At 45.6% G+C, this 15213-nt stretch overlaps 6 protein-coding genes across 6 annotated transcripts; 3 read left to right on the top strand and 3 right to left on the bottom strand. All coding sequences in view use genetic code 12, as the record gives it.

Annotated features, from left to right (window-relative positions):
- Positions 1-105: 105 nt before the first annotated feature.
- CJI96_0004808 (uncharacterized protein) lies at positions 106-600 on the bottom strand (the record flags this gene model as incomplete). Its single annotated transcript, XM_029033886.2, has 1 exon — positions 106-600. The coding sequence occupies one exon, from the start codon at positions 598-600 to the stop codon at positions 106-108; it is 495 nt and encodes a 164-aa protein (XP_028891449.2).
- Positions 601-1595: 995 nt separating this feature from the next.
- Positions 1596-2126, top strand: CJI96_0004807 (translation machinery-associated protein 16; the record flags this gene model as incomplete). The annotated part of the gene is made up of 1 exon (XM_029033885.1): positions 1596-2126. One exon carries the CDS (start codon positions 1596-1598, stop codon positions 2124-2126), a length of 531 nt encoding a protein of 176 aa, XP_028891448.1.
- Positions 2127-2170: 44 nt separating this feature from the next.
- CJI96_0004806 (uncharacterized protein) lies at positions 2171-6214 on the bottom strand (the record flags this gene model as incomplete). The annotated part of the gene is made up of 1 exon (XM_029033884.2): positions 2171-6214. One exon carries the CDS (start codon positions 6212-6214, stop codon positions 2171-2173), a length of 4044 nt encoding a protein of 1347 aa, XP_028891447.2.
- A 1295-nt stretch (positions 6215-7509) lies between these two features.
- CJI96_0004805 (uncharacterized protein) lies at positions 7510-9024 on the top strand (the record flags this gene model as incomplete). Its single annotated transcript, XM_029033883.2, has 1 exon — positions 7510-9024. The coding sequence occupies one exon, from the start codon at positions 7510-7512 to the stop codon at positions 9022-9024; it is 1515 nt and encodes a 504-aa protein (XP_028891446.2).
- Positions 9025-11134: 2110 nt separating this feature from the next.
- On the top strand, positions 11135-13720 carry CJI96_0004804 (bifunctional acetylglutamate kinase/N-acetyl-gamma-glutamyl-phosphate reductase; the record flags this gene model as incomplete). Its single annotated transcript, XM_029033882.2, has 1 exon — positions 11135-13720. One exon carries the CDS (start codon positions 11135-11137, stop codon positions 13718-13720), a length of 2586 nt encoding a protein of 861 aa, XP_028891445.2.
- Positions 13721-14006: 286 nt separating this feature from the next.
- CJI96_0004803 (uncharacterized protein) lies at positions 14007-14597 on the bottom strand (the record flags this gene model as incomplete). The annotated part of the gene is made up of 1 exon (XM_029033881.2): positions 14007-14597. One exon carries the CDS (start codon positions 14595-14597, stop codon positions 14007-14009), a length of 591 nt encoding a protein of 196 aa, XP_028891444.2.
- Between the last annotated feature and the right edge of the window lie 616 nt (positions 14598-15213).

The raw sequence follows: 15213 nt of genomic DNA, 5'->3' as shown, positions 1-15213 counted from the left end.
TCGTCATTCAATCGTTTGTTTTAGAGACTACGGGGAGACACTCTACCCCGCAATTTCCACTACATGTATTTATATAGTTCAACTGTTCATGAGCATCATATGTACTTACTCGTCATCGTCCCCAAGCGCCTCGAAAGCGTTGAAAGTATTAGTGTGTTTGTCGACAATGGTTTCTCTTGGATCAACTGCCTTGGAAGAGCCCAAATTCTTGTTGTTGGGTTTCACCTTCACGGCAGTGTCCTTCAACGAGTCTCTGAATTTCTCTCTTTCATCAGTCCCCTCTTCTCCACTAAAGGATTTCTTAGGCTTGGTCAACGTAGCCCATCCGTCCTCATCGACAATCTCGGCAGCCTTCTTACGCAAATTGGGCTTGTTCTGGCCCAGTCTCAGCAACCGTCTTCTGTTCAAGTGGTTGTACGATCTCTCGTTGCCTCTTTCGTCAATGTAGGTGTCACCGTTGGTTTGTCTGGCTCTCTTCTCGTTGGCGATGTGCTCTCTCACCAGCTCCACCAACTCGTTGAACGCTTCCAAAATCTCTGGCTTGGGCGTGTATGCGAGCTCTTTAGCTTCAAGCAATTGTTCCTCGGAGTATTTGACCATGTCGATAGGGAAAGGGAGGAATTGAAGTGAGTTGTGAGTTTAGATAAAATTTTTGTCGCGGGTGTAGGAAGGATAGGTAGTAAAATGGGTGGAGCATGGAAGGAAGAAGGGCAAAATGTGTCGTTTTGAAGAAAGTTTCTGATAGAGAAGCAAATAAGCAGCCTAGGTTAAGACAGGGGTATTGATCGGGGGGCCTCCTGTGCTTGTGTGTTGTAGCTGTGTTTCAACGGTATAGTGCTCGTGTGAGCAAAGAGAAGGGAGACATATGAGAGGGTTGAGGCACATATGGAGTTGTGAGGATAAAGCAGTACTGAAGTAGATGATTATGTGATTGATAGTGTTCTTGGAGAATCAGTCAATTCCCGCCCGCCGTGAATGTGCAATTGGCGAGAGATGACAGGAGTAAATTCTATGTTTTCCCAGTAATGGCTGCGAAACGCATCTTTATATTCAAAGTGTGAATTATCCTTGGGTTCACTGAACATGGTTCACGACCGAGGGAAGTATAGTTCAGGTCTTTTGCTTCTTTCAACAGTCGTTCATAAGGAATTCAGTTGACTTCAATGTGGATGGAATGCAATATTGTGAGTAGTGTGGAGCGGCACTTTCTTTCGATACAGACAACGCCAAATAACTTGCGATGTACTGAATATCTCAAATTAAAGATTATCAATAGGATTTTGCTGATACAGAAACTAACTATGGTGATAGCCATGGGAACTCCCCACATCAAAAAGGCGAGTATCACCAGAATATTCATCCAAATGAGAGTGGTTGAGTGATACGAAATTTTGGATACAACATCAGCTGCCTATCAATAAAAGAATGGAAGAATCACCAGACTGAATGCATAGGCACTGAAACCACATACGTATTTCAGATTTGATTGTACCAAATCTCATTTCTTGGAGCTACTTGTTACCATTGACGACCCCATCGCATCTCATCTCACGGCCTGCATTTTCTAGTCCTCCATCACCACTGCTTCTTCCCCCATGCCGCTTGCAAAGTCTCTAACGAAGGTATCCAAAAAGATTGCTGGCTCCAGTGCCACTCTTCACGCTAAGGGCAGAAAGTTCAAGCAGCTCAGTAGGGCCACAGAGAGAGAGGCCAAGATCCGGGCAAAGAAACAGAGACACATGGAGCAGAAGAATCACGAGTTACTTTTCTACTTGCACATCCAGGAGAGCATACAGAATAGGCAAGAGGAGACGTTCACTATGGAAGATATGAGGGAAATTGTGACACTTTGGGTGTGTCGTGATGATGAAGAGCTCAAGGAGATCGACAGGAACAGGAGACCTGGAAGACCCCTCACGAGTAAACAGCAGCTCTTGAAGGAGAAGAGAGCACACGATGAGCATGTGTTTGAGACGGGCATCAGAACCCCGGACTTGAGAGATAAAGACACGGTTATCAACGTGAGAAACTGGAACGGCAACGTTGGCGCCAGTACTGCTTGGAAGTTCACTACGGTCCACAAGAACCCACTGGCGGTTCCTCAAACTGAAACTGATATGTCTTAGTTTACTAAATCAATTGGTGATCTATACAACGGTGGTGCATTGCTTTAGCGGCTCCAGAACAATCTCTGCCAGAGAGATTTCGTGGTGACACCAGGCTCGTATGACTCCTTAATCTCGTGTTGCTCCTCGAACTCGTCAACGTCAGCCTGCTCCATCACGGCGAGATTCTCGCTAGGCGGATACGCCAACTCGGGTGCGTTGCCCTCTTCGACATCGTCCAACCAAACGTGGAGCCCTAACATCACAACAAACACCATGCCTGTGGTGGTGAATAGTGTTCTCAATATCCTCCACACCTTGAACCCTCTTGCCGCCACGGGTCTGCTTACAACAACTAAACGATCCTTGTCGCCACCTCCAATGACGCTCCAGTTTTTCCTCTGAAGTTTGTTGATTTGCTTCGACACCTTGCTGAGGACTTCAGGTGAGACCCGCTCTAACACTGTCACCATGTCCTCATTTACGTGATCGGGGCCAAGAGGGTTCTCTTTTGAATAGATAGTTTCACCGTTTGAAGTCAATACAAGGAATTCGTGCGTTAATCCCTTGCCACTCTTCATCGGATTGAAGAAGTTCTTCCCTTCTAATGTCCGGTTACTCTTACACATGCTCTTGCTCCATTCATAAGCTTGTTCAGCACGGAATTTTTCTGCTTCGCTGCTCTCTTTGTCCTTCTTAGCAGACTTCAAAAATTCCTCTAGCGAGTCCTTATCCACAGAAGCAGCCTTAGTATCTGCGTTCTTATTGTATGAATCCCTGATCTTCTGAGCAGTCAAACTATTGATAGCTGCGTATTCTTCGGGATTTTCCTCTTTCAAGTATGCTTCCTCCTGGCTCATGGCGGATGCCAATGCATCTTGAATAGACGCTTCCGCTCTGATCTTTTCTAGCTCAACATCAGCGTGCGTAGAATTGTTATTCAAAAGCGCCAATACTTCGCTGGCGTCATTGTACTTGAGTTGCTTCTTCTTCTGCCTGGAAGGATTCTTCTCAAGGAAGTCACTCATGATAAATTTGTTATTGGAGGCCTCCTTTGCAGACAATTTGCCATCCATCTTGTCAAAGACCTTACGGCTGATCAATACAGTGTCCAACGCGAATGTCAGGTTCCCATTGTGCTTCAAAAGCATTCTTATGTTTCTCTGAAGCTTTTGCAAGATGAGCTTCTTATCGAAATCCTCTTCATTGTTGATCATCCTATCCAATTCTTTATAAATCTGGTATGCTGTCTTGTCGCCAAAGTTAGAGCCAAGCGCAACCTTTAATTCCTCAAGCTCGTTGGCAAACTCCTCGAGCAATACATCATCTGGGATTTGTCTGTATGGAGTTTGCTCTTGCTCTGTCGCTTGAGATTCTTCGGACTTTGATGAGATCTTAGCTTCAAATTTGTCGAACACCTTCTGGGAGTAAATAAGAGTATCCAAAATTGCAGTGTTACCACCGTTCCAAGCCAAAAGTTTCTTGAGTTTGGCATGAAGCTTGATGAAAGATACCATATTATCCTTGTTCATTCTCAGAGTGGGGTTCGAATTTCCATCATTGTATATCTCTTTGGTTCTTTTCTCCATTAAATCAAGCACTTCTGTGGGACTAGCATCCTTGTAAGGCTTCTGAAGCTCATCTCTAAAGATGGCAAGTTGCTCAACAAAATCATGCAAGCCCAACTTCTCTGGGATTTGTACGTACGGGCCAGGAGCGTACAAAGACTTACTAACGTTTTCCGAAGCTTGTACATCGCTTTGCGCAGTAACCTCGGCCTTTTTCTTAGCAAGCTTTGCTTCGAGCTTATCTAAAGCAGACTGCGAGTTGATTACGGCATCCAAGATCTCTGTGTTACCACCATTAATAGAAAAGAGTCTCTTCAAACGACCGCCCATCTTCATGAACACAGCCCAGTTAGCCTTGCACATCCTTGATGTGGGGTTCAGGTTCTCTAAACCTTGTGAAAATTCAGTGCATCTGCGGTCAACTAGTGCAACAATCTCCTTGGGAGAAGAATCCTTAAATGATTTCTTGAGCTCATCATTCCTCAAAATTTCAAGTTCCTTGACGAAGCTATGGATCTTGAGCTCTTCGGGAATTTGTTGGTAAGCCATCTTAGGGGCATACTCATTGGCCACAAGATCGTCGAGAAATTTCGTTTTACTATAGTTGGGCTCCAAGTTTGCTGCCAAAAGCTCTTTAAGCTGACCAAATGACCCTGAATTCTTTAAAGTGATAGCAGATCCATTTGAACTTTCATTTCCTGAAGTTGCATTAGCAATAGCAGTGTTCATATACCTCAAGAGGTTGACGAAGCTGATGTCGGCAAAATTGAAATTTCTCAAGTCATGCTTTCTAAATTCAAAGAGTTCTTCTTTAAAATCGCTTAGGGACTTACCGTCGATTTGTATGACTTCGGCACTAACAGTCTTCGGTTCGGCTTCCTTCAAAGCCTCTGCCTCATTGGTGAGATCAACAATTTCGAAGGTATCCTCAGATGACTTACCGGCAATCATATTATGACGTTCCCAAGCGGTTACCCAGTGCTGATTCCGCAATAACTTGTCAAAGATGGAAAACCCGCGGGTAGAGTGTCTCTGAAAATGGTTAAGTGCTTCATGTACCTTTGCAGCATCGTGTAAGATCAACGGACTTGACTTCTCTGCGAGCTTGTCAATTGCTTCAGTCAAATCATCTAAAGAGCGCTCGGCGAGTTCATCGTTAAAGCTTGGTGCAATGGCACGAATAACATGGAAACGAGACGTGATACCCAAAAGCGATGCCAAAGAAAACTCAAAATTATCAAAAAAATTTGGCAGCACCACATAAGGCGTGATGGTCTTGTTATCGAAACGAACAAGAGCATTGCTGAAGCTGGAATCCTTGAAAGCATCAATGGCGAGCACGCCTCCACAAACCAACGGCAAATAGGTTTCGATAAAGCTCTCGAGAAGGTGTCTCTCCTTCTCAGAATAAATATCCTTCTCGGTCTCCGCAGAAACGGCAGCAAATGTTGCATCGGCATCTTTAAACCCCAAATTACTAAAAATCACATTCAGGATGGTCTTGCTCGAGTTGCTGATCAAATCAATCAACTTTTGTGGCTCACCGGTCGCCGCTTTAATCTTGTCTTGAATTTCAGCACTGCTGGGGTTTTCGGCAATTGCCAAGAGCGCCTTGGGGGATATATCACTGTGATCAAGCAAGGCTTGCTTCAAGTGCTTGTAGCGCAGAACATAAATCAAAACCTTAAAGAAATCAGCATCATAGTTGTGGGCAGCGCCATTTACGGACAAAAAACGAGAAAATTCAGTTACCAATACCGAAATCTTCTCCACAATAGGCATCACCAGGCCAAGAGTATTGAAGTCGTACTTTCTTGTCAAAACACGCAACTCAGGCAAAAAGTTGCCGATTCCGGAACTAAGCACGTCTACATCAAATGGCTTCTTGGCCTTCTGGTCCAAGAGCATCTGCACAGACGTAGATAAGCTTCTGGATGTGGGAGCCGCTTCCGAGAGCAACGTTAAAAACGAGTCCACCATATCATCTAAGGCCCTCAAGTCTGCACCGTCAGTGAGCTCAAGATTGCCCTTTTTATACAATCCTCTGAATATGTATAGCACGTTTGATACCTCCACCGGGGTGAGTCTGGAGATATCAGGAATTGTATTGGCGTACGAAAGACGGATAAACTCGTCAAGAAGATTCAATTCCCTATGATAGCGGTCCACAAACTCCTTTGTGGCGGGAGTCACGTTTGCATCAACATTGTTGCCTTCGCTTCCAGTGCTATCTCTGAGAACCTTATCAACCACCTCAGGGTCATACTTGCCATTGATTGGGCCGTTTGGATCCAAAACAGTGGAGAAAGGAGCCACGTCAGAGTTGTCGGATTGCGATTTTCTCCTCAACGTGATCAAATCGATCTCGTACTCATCGGTGTCGCTGGAGAAGGTAGCATATCCGTGGTTCGGAGATGTTGGGTAGCAAAAGTAAGGGAGCACCTTGCGGCGCCACAAAATGGTAGATGCCCACGGTGGAGACGATCTAAAGTGGCGTGAACGCAAAACACGAATTCTAGCTCGAAGTGGATGCTTTAGCATACGTCAGGAGGTGATTTGAAAGGATAGCAGTGGTAGGGGTTATCTGGATCAGGGGAAATGCGATAAGGGAGGGCGAGCATGGGGAAGAATTGAGCACGTGCCGTGTCATGTGACACGCGTGACATTGAAACAACGTGAGCAGGTGTGGATGATCGTATATCACGTGATGTGCATTCCCTTCGCGTGATCAAAGCGCAATTTGTGCGTCGCCTGCACCACCGAAAAGTTGATCGGTACGTCTCGCTAATGCCGCCAAGAACCTGACTCTGACCACAAAAGCAGTCAGCTACCACGGAAACCCTCTGTTCAGCCGCAGACCCAGTTGCCGTATCAAAATGAAAAAAGCCAATTATGAGAAGGCAAGTTCAGCCGGATAGCGGCATGTCAAATTAATCTTTAATTAAAGTCTCAGAAAAAAACGTCAGAAAACGCTCGCCGCTAAGGCAAGGTGGCCTAAGTTCAGTGACTCTTAACCAACAATAGTCGGTTACACTTACCAGCCGAGCCGAGAGAGACAGAAAATGAAGAATGTGTAAATCTCATTATGAAGAAAGCTTTGAATGGAAAATCGGTCCACATTTCATTTTGAAGACCAAATGTATAAGAAATTCTCTTTGGCTTTTTGCCCTCAGGCAGGGGTTTCTTTTTGCCTTTGCCCGGCTTCTGCTGTCCCGCCCTGGGCTTTGCTGCGAAGAGATATCTCAGAGGAGGGTGAGGGCGAAAGAAACAAACAATTGAAAAGAAAAAGAAGAAAAGAAGGCAATTTTTTTTAATTCGTAGAGCAGGGCCTAAAGATCCAAATAGAAACTTGTTCAGGCGAAAATTCCAATTCTTGGTGCAATTGGCAGGGGGCTCTCTTCTCTTATTAGAACCATAGTAAAATGCGTGGGTGCGCATCCTAGAGCCTGTGGAATGATGCAGCCTCCACAGAAGGAATGGGAAGAGGAAAGGGTTTTTTCGGGGTCGGGGTGGATTTTTTTAAAATTCAACCGACCGGTGTACGGGTTTCGGCCTACTTTGCACCTTGCAACCTTCTTGAGTTGCCATGATCTTCGTTTTTTTTGCAAGCTGGTGTACTCCGTGATCGTCTCCTTCCACGACGTCTTCTATGCATTGCGCGTGGAAAAGGGCATTTCTTTTTTCGCAACGCCGTTATTTTTTTTTCTCGTGGTGGTGTAGAGTCTTCTTGTGCAGGACACAAACCCACCCTACTACATCCACAAGTTTCCATATCAGTTTCCGAAGACTTACCCAACTTTTTCTAAGCTTAAACAAACTTCTTCCCATTATAGGTCATGGACCAGGCAGCGCCTCCAGCCCGTCTGCCCCCGAGGCTGCCCCGCTCGTGTGGCGTCATCAGCCCCTCCCCCACGCCGTTTGCAGACGCCGGTACAACGTCTCCTTCAAGTTCAACATCTCCGGCTCCGTCGTTCAAAATCAAGCCTGACACCTTGGAAGAGTTACTAGATGACTGTTTTCAGATATCCATTGGCCAACAGCACGTTTTATGTGAGAGCCGTATCCAATATGCCACTAATTTCGATAAGTACTTGACCTCTCTCCACTGCCATGAGAACTTGGCCTTTTTGATGGAGATTTTCAAGTATGAGTACTTTTACGACAAAATCTTTCCAGAGAACTTGAACTGGGTTAGGTCAAGAAACCCGCTGCTGACTTTCACGTCAGGAGGTGGTGCATACTCGAGCTTTTTAAATTCAAGCCTACCGTCTGCAATTGATCAGCTCCCGTTCCCCACAAAGCAAATGAGCAGGAAATCCAGAAGACACTCGAGGTCCAATAGCCGAAAGGCTCTGATTCTAGCCACCTCAGACGCCAGCGGCGTATTTGACTTTGGTTTCGATGAGCACCTCCCGACTGAGAATGTTTGGGATAAACTCAAAGATCAGCATGTGGACAGCACTGACCTGGAACTCGAGCTGGAATACGACTGCGAAGTCGATAGGTCGGTTTTGCACGACCAATGGGCGTATATTATATCAAATTTTGTCAGAGAAGACTCGCCTCAGCAGCTCAACTTGGCCAATACTACGGTCAAAGAGCTCCTTGAAAAAGATCACGATGACTGTATTCACAACCCTGTGATATTGCTCGATGCTAAGCATGAAATCATTCAGCTCCTTCGCGAGAACGTATACGGGTCGTTTGTGTCTCAACATGATCCCTCAAGGTCAGGCCCTCGATATGCTTCTGGTGGAGAGTCCGCATCTGGATTTCGTGTGCATAGCAGGCCTCAAAGCCCGCCAATTATCTGCTCAGCGAGCAATTGTTGCCAGACAACAAAAGTGTCAGTGTCTACAGCTTCATCCTTGGCTCATACGCCAGCGCAGACCCCCGTTCCCGCATCTAAACAGTCTCCCTCACAACTTCACCACCCTACGGCATTAAAGAAAACCGTCGTGCCAACAAGCCCACTCAACGGCTCTCGAGGTTGCGAGTGTGAGCTCCGAGAAGGCGTTGTTTCCCCAGTGCCCTTGGTGAAACGCAAAACGCCAAAATTTTTCCCACATATCGGAAGTAGTACTCCGTCAGACTCTAGCGGGTCTGATTTCTCCATCTCCAGCATTATTTCGCATTTCAAGTCCAGCAGTGTCGCCACACCGGGCAATACAAATCTGCGCAATCTTGTCACACCACATCCACAAACGGCATCGGCGCTATCTTCTGGGCTTTCTCTGCCAGTTCTTGCCGATTCGGAGCCTACGTTGCGTCCCTCGTCAACAGCTGAGGCCAATCCGCCCAGTAACAGCCACACCCATAGGCTAGGGAAGCTCTGGAAGCGTCGCAAGTAGAAGGACGCTAAAAAGTGCATTACATTCTAGTGTTTGCGGTTCGTCCGTTCAACCTCTGTTACATAGTCATTCGCTTTAGAGTTGTATTTATAGAGCAATAGGTATACAATCATAGTGAGTTTGCAAAATGTAGCAATCTTGATGATGTGGTTTACATAGGTACAATTGAACCCTACTCACTTTCCGAATTTGAGAAACTTTTCTAATGAGCAATCTTCTTCACATCCACAAATTATTCATTCCAAATCTACACTTCCGAAATTTTTACTAGGGTGGTATACCATTCATTTCATCCTGGGGGATAATCTGTGTAGCATGTTTTGCTCTAATGCTAGAATATGCACCTACTCCAAGATAACTATTGTTCAGCTAATTCAACGCCTTATGTCAAAGACTAAATGACAAGATGATTTCACTGGCCAAATCAGTCTCGATCGCCGGTTCCTTTCTCCTTCCCTTCCTCGTCTTCAGGCTCTATGTCTAATTTCAGAATCTGGAATCCGCAACGCATGCGACACCTCGTAATGCAATTGACCATCAATTATACGTTTATTTCAACCGTTTATATCAACATGCAATGATCGGGGTATCGTTTTATCTCGAGCTCGCCACTGTCATTCTTCCTCCAATCTTAATATGCTGATACGCTATCAAAACGATCACCATAACATCATCACCAAAAAAATTGCCTTCTGCAATGAGGTTCATTTTCAAATCCTTTAATTAAAAAGCGTCAAGGTCGTTGTCAGAAGGTGTAGTGGTTGAATCTGGCAAGCTAGAAATTGGTGTGGCACCACCCTTGAGCGGGAAACATGAAAAAAAGGTGGTTCTAAAAGTTGAAAAAACAGAGTAGAAAGACGATATTGGCGGGATACTGCCACTGGATAAATCCTTCAAAATGCTCAGGCTAATCGGAACTGTCGAAGGCACTAATGTAGAAGGTGACAAAAGAGCAAGTTCTGTCCGAGAATTTGATGGCACTGGCAGCGGAGCTGGCGAAATTGGAATGTCTAGTAACTTAACATGGTGGTTTGAAAGAGCAATTAACTCTTGAGGCTTTTAATGGTGATGCATTCAAATACTCAAGAGCCTCGATAAGCACCAACAAGTATGAATTGTGGCTATACATTGCCTGATCACACAGATGACTTCTGATAGGGGAAGAGTCTGATTCAGTAAGCCAAGATCACTATTCAGATGAGAATGTCAATCAGAAGCAACATGAGTGAAGGTAATTCTACCAATACTAAGTTTACTGGAGAGGATAGGAAGAAACTATGCCTTTGGAGCCAAATGAATTGCTGACCTTGTTCATAATGACTTTGGGTATCTCATATTAGAGCTATGATTTAAGAAAGGGGTGACAATTTCAGGAGGTGCTATTCAAGTGAAACTTTCATTACGCACTCTTTTCTGTTACCGGGACGTCTATCTATATCTGCTTTGATACTCCCGCAAGGCTAGGCTAGCCAGCTTCTCAGTAAGATTTCCTATTACAAAATCCCATAATATGAAATTGTTCGAGGCGTAGAAGATTTCCAGCTGTCATACCCCAACATGATGTTGAAAGAGACTTTTGGACGAGAAAAACACTTGCATGAAAGACCAAGCTGGGATGTTCACTATGGTCGCATTCGAAGAAATTCGTTGCAGCAATAAGAGATTCTTCACAAAGGGTCAACCTTCAGAAGCCAATTGAGGGATTTTTTCGTATATCCTTACCATCTCCACCATCCATTTTACACCGGATTTACAATGACGTGGGGTTTTCATATGTCAGCATTCTGTAGCGCTCAGTCCGTTACCAAAATCTGTAATATCCTGCTGAACAGACATATCCGTAATCAAGCACATCAATGGCTTGCAAAAAATCAAAATATGATGGGAGCTGTGACTGAGTCATTTTGCACCCATCACTGTATACAAGTAGAGTTGAGCTGATTTCTCACCGCGGCTAGCGCACAGAGGTTACTTTAATTGGTCAAAGGGCAGGAAAAATTCTATCTATGAGAGGCCTGCAGAAAGCTTTGGGCTCAGGACAGAGTTTATCAAATCTTTTCCTGTTTTTCTTTCTTTCCAACTACATACTACTTTCTTTTTTGCTTTCCCAATGTTGCTTCTTCGGCACCCAGCTGTCTCGAAACGAGCAGCGCACATGGCCAAATCTTGGGCCTTGCTGAGATTGGCCACGTCTCACTACACTTCCTCCACCACCAAACCAATTAGCCACCTTAGACATTTTAGTCAGGGCGTGCCTTCCTCGTCGACCCGGTCGACGGTGATCCAGTTGTTGAACAATATCGGTTCGAAAAGAGAGGTGGAGCAGTATTTGAAGTACTTTACGTCGGTTTCGTCGCAGCAGTTTGCTGTGATCAAAGTGGGAGGTGCCATCATCACTCAGCAGCTTCCCGAGCTAGCACTGTGTTTGGCGTTCTTGTATCATGTTGGTTTATATCCGATTGTTTTGCACGGGACAGGCCCTCAGATCAACGAGCTCTTGGAGTTTGAGGGCGTGGAGCCAGAGTACATTGATGGAATCCGGGTCACTAATCCCAAGACCATGGAGATCGTGAGAAAGTGTTTCTTGGAGCAGAACTTGAGACTTGTCACTGCGTTGGAAGAGATGGGAGTCCACGCTCGTCCCATTACTGCTGGTGTCTTTGGCGCTGACTACTTGGATAAGGAGAAGTACCAGTTGGTGGGTAAGATTGATTCTGTCAATAAGGCCCCCATTGAGGCGGCCATTGACGGCGGTTACTTGCCCATTTTAACTTCTTTGGCGGAAACTCCTTCGGGCCAATTATTGAACGTAAACGCCGACGTGGCTGCGTCGGAATTGGCCAGACAGTTTGAGCCTTTGAAGATCGTTTACTTGAACGAAAAAGGTGGACTTGTCAACGGCCAAACAGGCGAGAAAATCAGTGCCATCAACTTGGATGAGGAATATGACGATTTGATGAAACAACCATGGGTTAAGTATGGTACCAAGTTGAAGCTCAAGGAGATTCACGACTTGTTGGAACATTTGCCTAGATCATCATCGGTTGCCATCATTGACGTCCACGATTTGCAAAAGGAGTTGTTTACCGACTCTGGTGCAGGTACCTTGATCAGAAGAGGTTACAAGTTGATCAACAGAAACTCGTTGAGCGAGTTCTCCAACCCTGATTTATTGCGTCAAGCCCTTTTGAGAGACCCTCTGGTTAAATCCGGCAAGATCTCTGTTGCCTCATACTTGAAACACCTCGAGAACGTTCCTTTCAGATCTTATGGTGATGGTCCTTTGGAAGTGTTGGCCATCGTAACTGAACAGCCTTCTGAAAACGGCGCTGTTATTCCCAAACTTGACAAGTTCTTGTCGTCTAGAACTGGATGGCTTAACAACGTGACTGACAATATTTTCAACGCCATGAGAAAAGATTACAAGTCATTGTACTGGGTGGTAAATGAAAACGACCCCAACTTGGGCTGGTATTTTTCGAAGTCGGAAGGTTCGTTTGCTAAGCATGGCGAAGTTTTATTCTGGTACGGTCTCGACACCAATCAGGCAGCGGAGCTCATCAGACAATTTGATGCCCACAGAACAGGTTCTGTCATTGCTTCTGAAACGGACTCCGTTTTCTCTACGTCAGTCAAGACGCAGAAGAGGTCTTTCCACACGAGCACCAGAAGAAAAGCGCCAAACTCTACAACTAACCCAAACCCCCCAAGAACCCAGGGCACCACTGAAAAGAGAGAAAAAGTGGCCCTCATTGGTGCTAGGGGTTACGTTGGCCAGAACTTGATTTCCCTCATCGATAAGCATCCGCACTTGGACTTGGCTCTAGTTTCTTCGCGTGAATTGAACGGTCAGAAATTAGCCGGCTACAACAAGGCCAACATCGTGTACTCAAACTTGCAAACCGAGGACATTTTGGAGTTGGAGAAGAATAAGGAAATTGATGTTTGGGTCATGGCACTTCCGAACGGCGTGTGTAAGCCTTTCGTTGATGCCTTGGAGTCTGTTGAGGGGTCAACTTCCAAAATCATTGATTTGTCTGCTGATTATCGTTTTGACACCACCGGTGAGTGGGTTTATGGGTTGCCCGAATTGATTGACAGATCTCTTATCGCAAATGCCAGAAAGATCTCCAACCCAGGTTGTTATGCAACAGCCGCTCAGGTTGCTATTTCTCCAATGGTCAAGTACGCCGCTGGCACTCCAACGGTGTTCGGTGTTTCCGGATATTCTGGTGCTGGTACCAAGCCTCTGAAAAAGAACGATGTCGCTTACCTTACGGATAATTTGGTGCCATATTCTTTGACTGACCATATTCATGAAAAAGAAGTCAGCAAACAGCTTGGCCTCGACATTGCTTTTATTCCTCATGTGGCCCTGTGGTTCCAAGGTATCTCTGCTACAGTGTCAATTCCCATCCAGCCCAAGTCCTTGACATCCAGAGACATCAGACAGATCTACCAGGAGCGTTTCCAAGGAGAAAAGCTCATCGAAGTGACCGGTGAGGCCCCTGTTGTGAAGGATATCAGCGGACGCCACGGTGTTGTTGTTGGTGGTTTTGCAGTCAACTCTGCTGAGAACAGAGTGGTGGTTGTTGCTACCATCGACAACTTGCTCAAGGGAGCAGCTACGCAGTGTTTGCAAAACATCAACTTGGCCATGGGTTACGGTGAATACGATGGTATTCCTACAGAATAAACCTTGAAGGCAATCTAAGATAGCAAGAGAAATCCATAGTCCATAGACAGCATTCAACGTTGGAGATTGTAGAAACGTGTGTCATCAGTGTTAAGATATAATAATATTCATGCTTTGGAGCGACACACTAAGCTTCTCGAGCTTTCACGAGTGTTCGGCCGTCCGGTGGATCTTGAAGGTTCGACGACAAAATCCAAGTTTAAGTGATCCAGGTCTCACATGTCATTTGCACTCATGTGCCCCGGTAGCTCAAGCGATGCTCCTATTCTCTTCATCCCTTCTATCATTAATTCTTTCCCCAGGTGGGTCTTGTGCTTGGCCCGTTCATCATCTTCTCCCGCAACCGCTGGCCCGCAGCAGTGCTTCTAGCCGTCGACGCCCCTGTCGACGTGCTCCTTCCTGGAGTACTGGGGCTTCCCAGGCTACCCGCGGACGCTCTCAGTCTTTGATACATATCCTGCAACTTTGAGTTTGATCTCCTCGTGTAGGCTGGCCTATCTTCCGCTGGTGGTGTTGATGCTGACTGCTGCAGCCACTGGCCTCCCAGGTTTGGACGGCTTTCAGAACGCACTTCCTGAGGGCTGTAGTTGCTGTTGTAGCTGGCTCTCACCGGCTGGTACTCCAGCTGCAGGTAATCCGGCTGGCCGTAGCGCAGTTGTTGGGAAGCAGCACTTGTGGAGTTCCTGACTCCGAGCCATTCAGGGTATCCTTGATTCTGCGAGTCAAAGAATTTAACGAAAGCATTATGAATGAGAGTGTCGTCTTCTGTAGAGCCATCCTTCTCCACATGCAGCGTGATGGACATGTTGGAGAACTTGGAATTAATCTTGGAGATGAGCGACTTGCCTGGAGCGGCATTGGGCTGGTACTGGCTCATGGTGATGTGGTATAGTGGTTCTTTGCTTGAGGAATGTGGTCAAATTGATATCGGTGACAGGTGTGTGCAGGAATGGCACATACTTTTCAATGGAAAAGCCAGAAAGTGGAAGATATCATCGGGAAAGCTTATTCGAAGATCTCTTTCAATAGTATAAAGAATATGTCCAGCTGAATACGTGGAAGTCTTGAATCTGTCCTCTGCCAGGTAGGCATATTCCAGAGGAGAAGCACTGAGACGAAGATTACAGTGAACAATAGGCAGCTGATATAACTGCAAGTAATTTGTCTCTTTTAAACGTAGGGTTCTCTTAAAAAAAAACTATTGATGATGCCTATGAAGTTTATATTAGAGATTCTACTACGAACAGTGAATGTTTTATTATGCGAACATTTCGCAGCCATTTCCCCATACCAGGCAGCTACTGTGAACAGTGCAGACGTAGAACACACATGGTAGAAGTTGCGAGTCTTACATTAATCAAGACGACTTTATCATCACCAAATATTTGGACAAACGCAGCCATCAGATCATGGGGACATTTCTCGACTTTTCACCTCACTGAACACTACAAGTCTTCACAGTGAGTAGGGTTACACTTGAACAATGATCTTGG

Source organism: Candidozyma auris, chromosome 6 (assembly GCF_003013715.1).
Source record: "Candidozyma auris chromosome 6, complete sequence".
In the NCBI taxonomy this organism is placed as follows: domain Eukaryota; kingdom Fungi; phylum Ascomycota; class Pichiomycetes; order Serinales; family Metschnikowiaceae; genus Candidozyma; species Candidozyma auris.
The sequence above is the reverse complement of the archived record's forward strand: the minus strand, read 5'-3'. Positions and strand labels throughout refer to the sequence as shown.